The 12,583-nt window shown below is 40.0% G+C and overlaps 1 protein-coding gene across 1 annotated transcript in view; it reads right to left on the bottom strand.

Annotated features, from left to right (window-relative positions):
- Window positions 1–277: 277 nt before the first annotated feature.
- The window catches only part of LOC127945971 (ubiquitin carboxyl-terminal hydrolase 43), a 74,123-nt gene continuing 61,817 nt past the window's right edge, over window positions 278–12,583 (bottom strand). The window contains exons 14-15 of the mRNA XM_052542192.1: window positions 8,700–8,858; window positions 278–8,043 (exon numbers count right to left, since the gene is read on the bottom strand). Of these exons, the coding sequence (XP_052398152.1) occupies window positions 7,010–8,043; window positions 8,700–8,858 (1,193 nt within the window). The 3' untranslated portion in view covers window positions 278–7,009. The remainder of the gene's footprint in view (window positions 8,044–8,699; window positions 8,859–12,583) is intronic.

The following is a 12,583-nucleotide window of genomic DNA, read 5'->3' on the forward strand; positions in this document are numbered from 1 at the left end:
TATATAAAATTTCAATAAATCTTTCGTAATAAAAAAAAAAAAACTCATCCTCATCTTGGAAGGCCTGAAGTTCATTTTTAGCAAATGTTATTTTTTGGGTGAACTACTCATTTAACTAAAGTTAACACATGTATGTAACCAAAAAAACATCGGTGTTATTGCAGTGGCACAAATGGCGCGCACACACAAAAATATAACTAGAAAATGACAAAGAAAAACAGCCACGCTTGAGTTTGCAGTCCTCTTAAAGTGCAATAATGCTGCTCACAATAGCACCTTCATTGACCACAATGCTTTATTTGTATTTGCAATATAGCTGCCATCTCTCAAAATAATCAATGTTCACAGCGTACAATTGTATTGATATTTAGACTATGTTGCGTCATATAAAAGCCATGGCATGTTAGGAATGACAATCTTAGAGGCAGTGAAATGATTTATTGATTGAGGTGCAAATGCATCTGTTTTACAGCAGAACAAACAACTCATTAAAAATGTTTAGAAAAGTTGTGCTTAAAAATTTAAGAATAAAACCAGTTGCAATGTGTTAGCAACTTGCTTGATCTCTTGCTACCTGACAAGCATCTCAGCATATGTACAGACAATAATACAGACACATAATAAAGACAATTAAAAATGTCTGTTACAAAAACTTAAAAGAATAAAAAACTGAAATCTCTCACGAGCAGATGAGAAAATATGTCCTCCGTAATCATGACATCCAATAATAATCTCAATACATTGCTTTTTAAGTATTACATAAGCACAGCTCTTCAGGTTGTGTGTGCACTAGCAATAACACAGGGAGTCTAATTTCAGGTGAACAGTTCACATAAACCATTATCATATTCAGACTGAGCAGTGATACTGGAGCACATCACTCCAGAGATCAGGAAAGTGCACTGGGATTATAATTTAATGAATTGTTTAATGTGAGTGGCGGAACAGAGTTCAGTAATATTACACGTATCGCTTGCCAATTAGACTCTGTCACATGGCAATGACTTCTGTTACAGTGACTGAATGATATTCATATTTAAAACTTACAAAATAAAATAAAACAAACATTAGCTAACTCAAAAACATAATTAGCTAACTGTGGCTGCTAGCTGAGTTGTTACCAACATAGTTCAATACTTTGGTTTCCTGAAAACATTTTATGATGGATTGATGCAGCTCATTGGACTTCAATTGGACTAATGAATATCATCAGCCATTCACTGCTATTATAAAGTTTGGGAGGGCCAGGACATTTTTTAATATAACTCCAATTGTATTAGTTTGAAAGAAGTCATATTCACCTGGGATGGCCTGAGGGTGAGTAAATTATGGGGTAATTTTCACTTTTGGGTGAAATTTTCGATTGAGAATGAGGAGTTACGTCACAATGTTTTCACTCTATGGTGCGTTTTGGGAAGGCATCGCCATATTAGTAGGATAAACTATTGTTGGATACTTCGACAGTGAGACCAAGAGAAAGAGCAACATAGAGTGAGAGCAACTTAATATTGGTTTGCTTATTCGTGATATGTCACAGTTTCTTGGGAAGAAATGGAAAAGGAGAGCATGAAAGGAAAGGGGCTCAAGCAGCATTTAGAGAAACTGCTTAACATCAACAACATTGACCTGCATGACCTGACAGCTACAGAATGGATGAAAGACCCAGAAGCACTACCACCTCTCTTATGGATTAGGATAATGATACTGAAAGTTCAATTTTGGGCTCATTTTTGGGGTCTGTTTTTCTGCACATAGCATGCTTTATTAGTAAGGTGTGTATAGAATGTGGTCTTTTAATATCACTGTCTCTGTGCATTATGCATATTCTTTTTGAGAGGAAAACATTTTGCATTCATATTTTGGGATTATATGCTTATCTGCACATGATATACATTATAGTTTTGTCTTTATCACTTTAAGCCACATTAAGCATTATTCATGTTCAGCATTTCAGACAGTCTCTGTTCAAGTTCTGCTAATTCACAAGATGACTGCGAGTGTGCGGATACACAAAGAAGTTTCCCAGAACTCAACGCGGCGTGACGTCATATTCATTTTCTGTTGGTAGTGAGCATTTTGCGTGCCATTTATGAGCCCAGACATGTTTTTTTCCCACTGTCCAATTGAATGAATGGAGAGACAGGCCTTCAAGGGAAGTCATGGCCTAATGGTTAGAGCGTTGGACTCCCAATCGAAGTATTGTGAGTACGAGTCTCGGGCCGGCAGGAATTGTGGGTGGGGGTAGTGCACGAACAGCTCTCTCTCCACCTTCAGTATCACGACTTAGGTGCCTTTGAGCAAGGCATTGAACCCCCATCTGCTCCCCGGGCGCTGCAGCATAAATGGCTGCCCACTGCTCCGGGTGTGTGTTCACAGTGTGTGTGTGTGTGTTCACTGATCTGTGTGTGTGCATTTCGGATGGGTTAAATGGAGAGCACGAATTCTGAGTATGGGTCACCATACTTGGCTGAATGTCACTTTCACTTCACTCTATTGTGGTGACAGAAGTATACAGTTGTATACAGAAGTATACAGTTGTTGGTCGCGGTTTACCCGGGACTATATATATATTTTAAGTTTCACTAATATGAGAGTTTAATCAACAGCAAACCAAAGATTTTAAGACACTTGTGCTATAATCCTTGATTAGATTTACAGGAAAACTGATTCAGTAGTTGCCTAGGAGCATAAAAAAATGCAGTGCACTCATAAATTAAAAATAGTCAGGCAGTGTGGTGTGCCTGATCGGGGCCTGAATGAATCTGCGGCAGTACAGTGGTCACGTGGTACAAGTCTTAAGCTGCGTTCACCCCATCTTGTAATTACTGTAATTCTGAGATGACAACAAGTGACATTCCACTCGGAGCTGAATTATGTCTTTCTATGGCAATACTATCAACACCAAACCCTTCACATGCTTCAGAACTCGTGATGACAACTTGCTCGGAATGTTCTGAGAGTTACAAATTGGACCATGTGAGAGTTTTATCACCTGAGTTGTCAGAATAGTATAGTTTCAGGAAACTATTACTAGTTGGTTAGTTTCTCAAGTGATGCATCATACAATGGTAGTTAATCAGAGAGATTTTTACCTTCACTTTATTGAATATTTCTATATTTATTTATTTGAATATATGTTGACTATATTGCTACATTTCGGCATCAACATCTTGATCCTTTTTGCAGTTATATGCTCAATTTCCATCTGATACTCGAATGTCCTGTTAAAACTCATAATGGGATGGACATGCTCTATTAAATCTGATTGTACTCGCAAAGTTTCCCGTCAAAAAACAAACAGTGAATCTAGCAGTGAAGAAGGTGCACGTTGATGTGAAACATTTAGGGCAGTTTGGGATATTGTGGGAGTGAGATGAATAAATGTTTGTGCGTTCCCTTTCGATACTTCACTCATACTGCGTATGGGGGGAAAAGCTCCTTTTTTACCTCAATACTGAAGCCTTTTTTCAATAACGCAGTGCAACTGCACTGCCATTGGTTTAATCTGTACTTTTAAACTGTACTGTAACTTTTTTGAAACCAATGACAGTGCTGCGTAGCTGCACGAGTCTGTGGCGATGCATCGGGCCAAAGCCCGCCAAAATGGGTGGTGCAAATGGCTATATAACCAGGCAAATCGTTAGAGAAAATCAGATCTTACTCCTTCAGTGACGACTTCACTTCGCTGGATCCTTACTGAACGTCTGGAACGAACTCTCACTGTCGAAGAGGCACAGCAGCGGACCAGCTGAGATCGCCTGATTGCCTGCAGCGCCAGCGCTCTTGCAAACAGCCGCTCTCTAGCACCGTTCCCGAGCTGCCCGCTTCCCACTTCTGGCCACTTCTCAGCGGATCTCCTGCCACTATCCGGCGATTCTAAAAGAGCAATTTCCAGCGGTTTTCACTGCTCTTTTCACTTCGTTTTCACAGCTGTGGCACATGCAGAAATCCTCTGCATGAAGATGACGGCCACGGTGAGTGTGTCTTTTGCCTGGGAAAACCCCATGCTGAGGCGATGCTCACTGAGACTTCTTGCTGCTTTTGTGAAAGCATGAGTCTCACCTCTCTTCTTCCTCCTGCAAGCCGGCCAGGAAAAGACAGCGCGGTAGAGGGGCTCAGCGCATGTATTTGTTTGAGCTCACACCGGCCCAGCACCCGCGTGCCTCACCCTCTCTTATGAGAGAGCCGTCCCCCGTCCTCTTCTCATGCCCAGAGCAGCGTCCCTCGGCTGAAGCGAGTGACCTCGTCTCTTTTGGCGGAGCAGAGGACGACCACTATGATCCCTCAGGTCATCAGATGAGTCAGGGAAGACAAGCACAGAGTCCTCCCAGTGGCCCCACTCTGGAGGAGCCAAGTTTGGTCCTCGGAGCTATTTAGGTTTTCCATAGAAGCCCCATGGCTGATCCCCCTGAGGCGGGACCTTCTCTCTCAGGCCAACAGGACAATCTGGCTTCCACAGCCGGAACTCTGGGCTCTGCACACCTATGGTCCCTCGATGGGAGCCTTCCCGGGGATGTGCTACACACCACTGCTCAGGCGAGAGCCCCTTCTACAACCTCCCTTTGATCCGCTGAGGTCAGCTGATCTTCGACCCCTAATACTCAAAACTACACTGCTACTGCGATCTGCAGGCCCTCTTGGTGAGCCCTGCATGCCTTGAGTTTGGGCCCAATGACTCGAAGGTCATTTAAAAACCCAGGCATGGCTACGTCCCTAAAGTGCTCTCGACCCCATTCAGAGCACAGGTCATTTCCCTCTCGGCCGTTCCGGCTGCACCAAGAGGTCTTCGGTCTCAAAGCAGCACCTCTCGCATTTGATAGTTGATGCTATCACTCTGTGTTAATCCTCTATGGGCCTTGAGTGCCCCATAGGAGTAAGAGCCCACTCCACTAGAGGGATGGCCTCTTCTTGGGCCTGGTCTAGTGGTGTCTCTATCAAGGACATCTGTGAGGCGGCCGACTGGTCCTCGCCGTCCACTTTTCTCAGTTTCTATAACCTGGACATCCCGACCTTGCATGCTTGGGTCCTTTTGGTATGAAGACAACAGCCTCTATCAGACTCCGTCATCATGCTACCTCCAGGGAGCTAGCTCCCTGTTAGCAGTGTAGTGTAAAGGTTTCAACGCCCTCTCACTTGTCCCCTTGACCCCAAGGTATCCAAGGTAAGTCTTGTCATTTCCTACCGTGGCACGGCACAGTTGAATTCGTTCCCCATATGCAGTATGAGTGAAGTAGAGTAAGGGAACGTACTCGGTTATGAACGTAACCTCGGTACCCTGAGATATGGAATGAGTACTGCGTTATATGCCATGCCACGAGGCTGCAGCTTCAGTGTCGTTGCTTCAGTCGTATGACCTGATTTCCTCTGGCGATTTGCCTGCTTATATAGCCATTCGCCCTCCTCTTTTTGGCGGGCTTTGGTGCACTGCATTGCCACAGGTTCGCACAGCTATGCAGTGCTGTCATTGGTTTAAAAAAGTTTACAGATTAAACCAATGGCAGTGCAGTTGCACTGCGTTATTGAAAAAAGGCTATAGTATCGAGGAAAAAAGGAGCTTTTCCCCCCATATGCAGTACTCATTCAGTATCTCAAGGAACTGAGGTTACGTTCATAACCGAGTACATTCTGTAGATTTATTTCATCTGAGGTGAGGTGTGCGCATGTATATTAATAGGTAACGATCTCTCTCCTGAGATCATTACAAAAAGGCACTCGCATAAATATACATGACAGTTCACTAAACACATAAAGCAGACCTCTATTCTGACATTTACCGTATTTTTCGGACTATAAGTCGCACCTGAGTATAAGTCGCATCAGTCCCAAAATAGGTCATGATGAGGAAAAAACATATACAAGTCGCACTGGACTATAAGTCGTATTTATTTAGAACCAAGAACCAAGAGAAAACATTACCATCTACAGCCACGAGAAGGCGCTCTATGTTCTCAGCGTAGGCTACAGGAGCACTGAGCAGCATAGAGCACCCTCTCGCGGCTGTAGACGGTAATGTTTTCTCTTGGTTCACTCTCTTAGTTCTTGCACTTGGATACTTGCACCTGGATACTCAGGAGACAACAGTGTCAGTGGATAGCTTGAGGTGAAATCAGATGTGTTACAAAATAAAGGGGAAGTAGCAAGCTAAACATCACTTGTGAGCAGAGTAACTTTTCTTTTTTTGCCCAATTTAAGATCAAGCTGTAATTTTATCAAATTATCCAAAAAGTGTGAAATATGTTAATGTTTATATATGATACATATAATGCTAGCTAAAAATTTAAACTTAGTAAAACAAAAGAGTCTGAAAATTTATTCCAAATGTCAAACTGTCCTTTTCATTCCAGCAATGTCATTATACATAACATATAATTAGCTTGAAATGACAGTCTGGTGAGACACAGTAAATGGACTAATTAAGTTATTTTCTAAAAGTCTACAGGGTCAAAGGTGCATATAGGCTAGTTAAAGGGGATATTAGAAAACCCATTTTCCACAGGTTGGTATGATTCTTTAGGGTGTTCATGAAACATCTGCAACATACTTTGGTTAAAATTCCTTAATGAATTCCTTACCTTGTCAAAAACAGCTCTGTTCACAGCGAGCCGCTTCGGTACATGTCTCTAAATGATAATGGGCTACAGCTCACCCCTTTCTTCCTTTTTATGTGTATTCAGTGGCGCTTTACCATAAAAACAAAACTAATCCATTTGGTCCTCAATGGCTCTTATGTGGGTAGAAAATGAAGACTCTTACGCCTGTCTTGGATTTGTTCACTGAATTTGATGCAATGCATTATTGGACCGCAATCTCTTTAAAGTCTGCCTGCTGCCTTGAAAACGTGGTGAAAACGTGGCGTTTTAAGCCTTTTGACTAGGCTTTGGAAACGTGCATTAAATGCTTTTCAGTCCTCACTAAGTTTTGCAAAAGAGCAATAGTATGCAGTATTTAAATGCTGTCGTACATAAAACATATTTACAAACACTATTTCCCACAGTGAAGGTGAAACCCATCAGAAGCAGGACTCGGGCACAGGTCTCTGTCTGCCAAGTGAAGTGCTGCTGTATCTGATTCTCTGTAGTGTTGCATAGGAGGATTTATCTACCGCTGGTCCTTTATGGGGGGCCGGCACCAAGGGACCGTTTCTTTGGAGAGACAGTGTCCTTTTCAAAGTCATATCTAGCCTGCTCTGAATACTGGATGAGCTGTGGGCGCGTTTTATATCAGCTGTGCTCAAACAAATCTGGTTTTCTCTGCCGTTAATCACTTTACTGGTGCACTTGTGAGCGGTGCCAGTCTTCCTCACCTCAGTACCCTTTCCATTTAGAGCCCCATTAGATAGAGACAGTTTGGCGAAGCTCTTGCTGGAAAGCGTTTTCACATGACCCACCTCCTTATCCTGCAGTCTGGCGGTGCCATCTTTGCTCCTGCTTTCCCCTGTGGCCATCTGAGTCTGACTGGGATGAGTCCTGCTTGTCGTAGCCACCTTGTTTCGTAGCTGTTTTAAAGTGGAGTCTCTTTCATGAGATGCACTGTTGCTAGTTCCATTGGAAAGCACAGTAGGGGAACTTTGAAGCAACTTATTGGCCTGAGTTCTTTCATGCTCCTGTCTGCTTTTTGAACTGTTTTTGGCCATTGAGCCATTGGACGTGATGCCGTTAAGGTTCGCTGTTGGTCTGCTCTGGCCTTCGGGCAGTCTGGGTGAATCCAGACCTTGATAACTACTTTGCTCCACACTGCTGCCACAGCTAGGGGAACTCAAAGAATTGTCCTTGCAAAGCTGGGCTTTGACCTGTGAAGGACTAGCCACGATACTTACTATGGGCTCCTTGGTACATCGAGGCCGCCGGCCAGACTCAAGGTACTCCACCAGCTCATCATTTCCGATTTGTGGAGCGATGCTGGAGGGCTTTCTGCGGTCCTTAGAAGCAAATGACCAACGCAGTGGAAGAACTTTGCCTGGGCCTGTCTTGGATTTGGAGTGGTAGCGCATACTCATACTGTGGCCCCGGATGCTTCGTACAAATGGTGTCAGCTCAACTTCATCTAAAACCAGAAAACTGAGGACTAGTAATGCATATTTAATGCGTGCATCCCAAAATAAACTGTTTGTAGAGAAATGTTTTACACGTTATTTTTTATTAAATTAATTTAAATGTCTCAGCTTTCAAATTAATTTTATTTCACATTTTATTTGCTACATTTAAACAATAAATGTTGTTTGTTTTAAACAATATAAAATTGTAAATATATTATTAAATATATGTACTATATCATAAATGTGTAACATTTTATGTTAACACTTGTACAATTAATTCCCATTAGTTAACTTTAAAGCATTAACTAACATCAAATAATGAACAATACATTTTTTTTACAGTATTTCCTAATCTTTGTTAATGTAAGTTAATAAAAATGAAGTTTTCCATTAAATGCACAAAACCACTCAAGTCAAAATGACTTAAAATCATTTGAAACCCAGAAGACTAATTTGCTGCTGGCTCCCTCAAGATTTTTCTATAGGCTTTTTTTATAGTTTTTTTCAGTTAATGAGTAAAGCAAGGTCTGTGGTTAATATAAATTAATGATACTTGGATGTTTTTCTTAAGGGAATCTTGAGGCAACCCATGACAAATTGGTCTTCTGGGTTTTGACCTCAAAACTCTATAGAAGTAGTGGTTATACAGCAAGAATATGCTGACCTCTATCTTTAGTTTGAGGCTCATGGATGATAGGAATGTGTGGTGTCTGGGGCTCAGGAGCTGGAGATGAGTTGGGCAGCTTGCTTCTTGAATTTGAAATTTGTTTGTCTGTGTTCAGTTGCATGAGCCAGTGGTCTGATGTAGAGGAGCTGGAGGAACCTGTGGGTAAAAAGTAGCTTACTTAGTCAACTTTGCTCCACTCATGCAAGTCAAAATGCGGTAGCACTTTATTTTACAGTCCTGTTCCCCATGTACATACTATGTACTTATTATAGTAATAACAATTACTATGTAATAACTAGGTACTAACCTACCCCTAAACCTAACCCTACCCCATGTAGTTACCTTGTATTACCAGAACTTTCTTAGATAAATACACTGTAAGTACAATATAAGTACATGTAAGTACACGTACTGTAAAATAAGGTGCAACCCAAAATGCTGCTGGGTTTTTCTGATAACAGACCGAAATGCACATGTAGTTGAATGCTAGCTATTTGGAAATAAGTAAACATACTTATTTCATGCTTTATGATGAAACATTTTGTGCTAAAGTGCATGAAAATAACAGGGACTGGTTCTCACTTTGCTCTAACCTTTGAATCTGGGAGACTTTTCTTCATTTAAAACTCATGAAGATGAGATGGAATGGATCCAGCAAGAATAACCGTATGCATACAAATGATCACAAGATGCTGGCAGGCAGCTGGTGCAACAACCTCACAAAACAGACCTTGAGAAAATTGCAGCAAATGAAATAATGTCTCGTACGAGTTGAAAGAAGAAGTGATGCCCTGAGACATGACCTTTCAGAGTTGCATGTTTATCTAACCTTCATTATTAAAGGTGCAGTATGCAATATTTGAAAATCACTCTTTGACCACAGTGTCAGATCGAATCCCAAAACAAACTTGCAGCCAATCAGCAGTAAGGGGCGTGTCTATTAATGATAGGGAGAAAGAGTGCTCAGTGAGTGCACAGGACAGATATTAGGAGATCGACTATAGATAGCTAGAGATTGCACATTAAAAGAAAAAAAAAGGAAAAAAACATTCAAAAGAAGGGTTACAATCAGGCAACAGGGAGGACCCGGGTTAATATTGGGACAGCTTTCCAGTGGTGGAAAAAGTGAAGGAGCATGTTTGTTTTGGTGATTTCCGTTATTAACATAGATGGACAAAATTCACTTAGTGCACCTTTTATGTGACTGCCACATGTTTTAAGATTGCTTTTTTTTTTGTCTTTTAAGCTCACCATGGCTGCACTTTTTACATCACATATAGTAAACCAGTAAAATTTTGAAATATTACAATTTAAACTGTTTTCTAATATGAGACCTGTTGTTTTTGTATGTCTGAGTCTGGCCCAGAGAACATGCTGTCCCCCTTTTTATGGCTCACTTTAGGGGGTTAGTTTGCCCAAGAAAATGAAAACTCTTTCATGTCATCTCAAAAAGATATGACTTTCTGCAGGACACATAACAAGATACTTTGAAGAAGGCAACATCATCTAAACATCACTGGACTCCAATGACTTTCTTTGTGAGGACTGAGACACTGAAATGTTTCAAAATATATTTTTTTGTGTTCCACAGAAGAAAGTCATGCAGGTTTGAATAAATGATGACAGAATTTCTCTATTTTTGGTCATTTTTTATGCAAGGATGCATAGAATAGAGCAAAAGAGTAAAGGCATTACATGTATAAAAAGATTGCATTCAATTCATTTTAAGAATCCTGAAAAACTAGTGTGGTTAGTATGGTTTCTCCAAAGTATTTAGTAGAACAACACAGTTTTCAACATTGATAATAAGAAATTATTCTTGAACAGCAAATCAACATATTAGAATGATATCTGAAGGATCATGAGACATTGAAGACTGGAGGAATCATGCTGCAAGTAAAAAAAACCATTAACCTATGTGTGGATAAATGTGTCAAAGCACATATCCAACTTCAAAATGAAATAATTAAACGTTTTTGACTTCATGCATAAATACTCTGAGGTGCGTTATCTGGATGTGAATTATGTGACTTTGCTCTAATCACAACAGCGAACACTGAAGGTAATGGTTTAACTCAACTCTCGGGTTCATGTTTGTGGAAACGGTTTTATCTTGAACTGTTGCTTGAAGCTGCTCACTACAGTTCAAAGAGTTTAACTCAGATTTCACAGAACTCGTTTCTACTGTGTGTCTGAGAGAGCTGCTGATAACAGATCCATTTGATTACTACCACACTGGAGAAACCTAAGCACCTTAATTACAGCACCTTTTGATAATATCATTATTAATTATAACAAAAGATTCATATATCATAGAGTCATATATCTTCAAAAAAAAAAGTTTACTGCATTTTAACAGTAAAATGCACAACTTGAAACATTTAAAAAAAAAATCACCATGTCCAAAAATATAGCAGAATATGCAAATAAATTATTGCGCCTTGCTTCAATATGGAAAATATAAATATATCAAAAAACTATTTTGCATTAAAGACATGACTAATGCTATACAAATTTAGTTTTCGAATCTATTCAAAGAAACCTGAATAATGTATCACTTTCCACAAAAATATTAAGCAGCAAAAACTGTTTTCGACATAAAATCAAATCATCATTTCAGACTGATTTCTGAAGGATCATGTGACACTAAAGACTGGAGTCATGATGCTCAAGATTCAACTTTATCATCACAGGAATAAATTACATTTTATATTCAAATAGAAAACAGATATTTTAGATTTGTGAGCATAAGAGATTTCATTCGAAAATATAAAAAAATCTTACAAACCCCAAATTTTTGAATGGTAGTGTTTGTTTCCACTGGTGTGGAAGAAACACTGTAAGACGTGTGTAAAGTTTGCATGTACAAAGCTGCTTTAAAAGTGGTCTACAATTCACACACAACTCAAAGCTACAAAGAAAGTGTGCATAATGCATTGAAATCTGATTTAATCTAGCAAAATGACATTTAAGCACAGAATGGACCAGCACTACAGGCAGATTTTAAAGAGCTCAGACAGACACCACTGCATTCATCTCACATCTATTCACTGGCACACAGCGGTTTTACCTCTCATTTACATAAAGTCGAAAATTGCTCGACTTTTTGATGTGTGGACCTGCTGCTCACCTCACATAGAGAATGAATTGAAAACGCCAGCTCAGTTTGCTTCAGTGGACACATACAGTCATCATAATAACTTCTTTAGACAATAAAACTCCACTCTTTTGACTTGTGATATGAGTGTGTAGATTTGATTTGTTGAAGTCTTATATAATGTAACTTCAGCGGAGAGGGAAAAGGAAGGCAGAGACACTGGAACAGAGAAGCCATGTCTGTGCCTTGTCCTTCCTGGAAATGTTTTGTTCTTGTCCCGGCACCAAGGTCATGTCGTGGCTACACAGTGACCAGGCAGACTTTGGACTAGTGCTGAATACATACAATTGCATTTCTGTGTTTATATTTCGATGTGGTTCTCTAAGAGAAGTAGAAGAGAGCTGTGTGGAAAAGCTCTTGGAGCCACCCAGAGGTTGGATGTGACTTTGCAATTTGAGAATGCACACTAGCATTCAAAAGATTGGGGTTGGTGATATTTTTTTTAGTGTTTTTGATGTCTCTTATGCTCACCAAGGCAACATTCATTTACAGTAAAACATTAATGCCCTATTGCCTACTTTGTTTGCATAAAATACATAGCAAATAAAGTTACTCTACTAACTATTTGCATGTTCTGAGGAGTGGAATTTTAAAAAAAATATATAGTGAAGTAACATGTAAAAATAAAAGCAGTCAATATTGCATTTTGTTTGGTGAACATACTAACAAACTTAATAGCAGATTTTCAAAGTTGAATCTTAAATGTCTTAGTATAAAGTTTATG

This window comes from Carassius gibelio, chromosome A3 (assembly GCF_023724105.1).
Source record: "Carassius gibelio isolate Cgi1373 ecotype wild population from Czech Republic chromosome A3, carGib1.2-hapl.c, whole genome shotgun sequence".
In the NCBI taxonomy this organism is placed as follows: Eukaryota; Metazoa; Chordata; class Actinopteri; order Cypriniformes; family Cyprinidae; genus Carassius; species Carassius gibelio.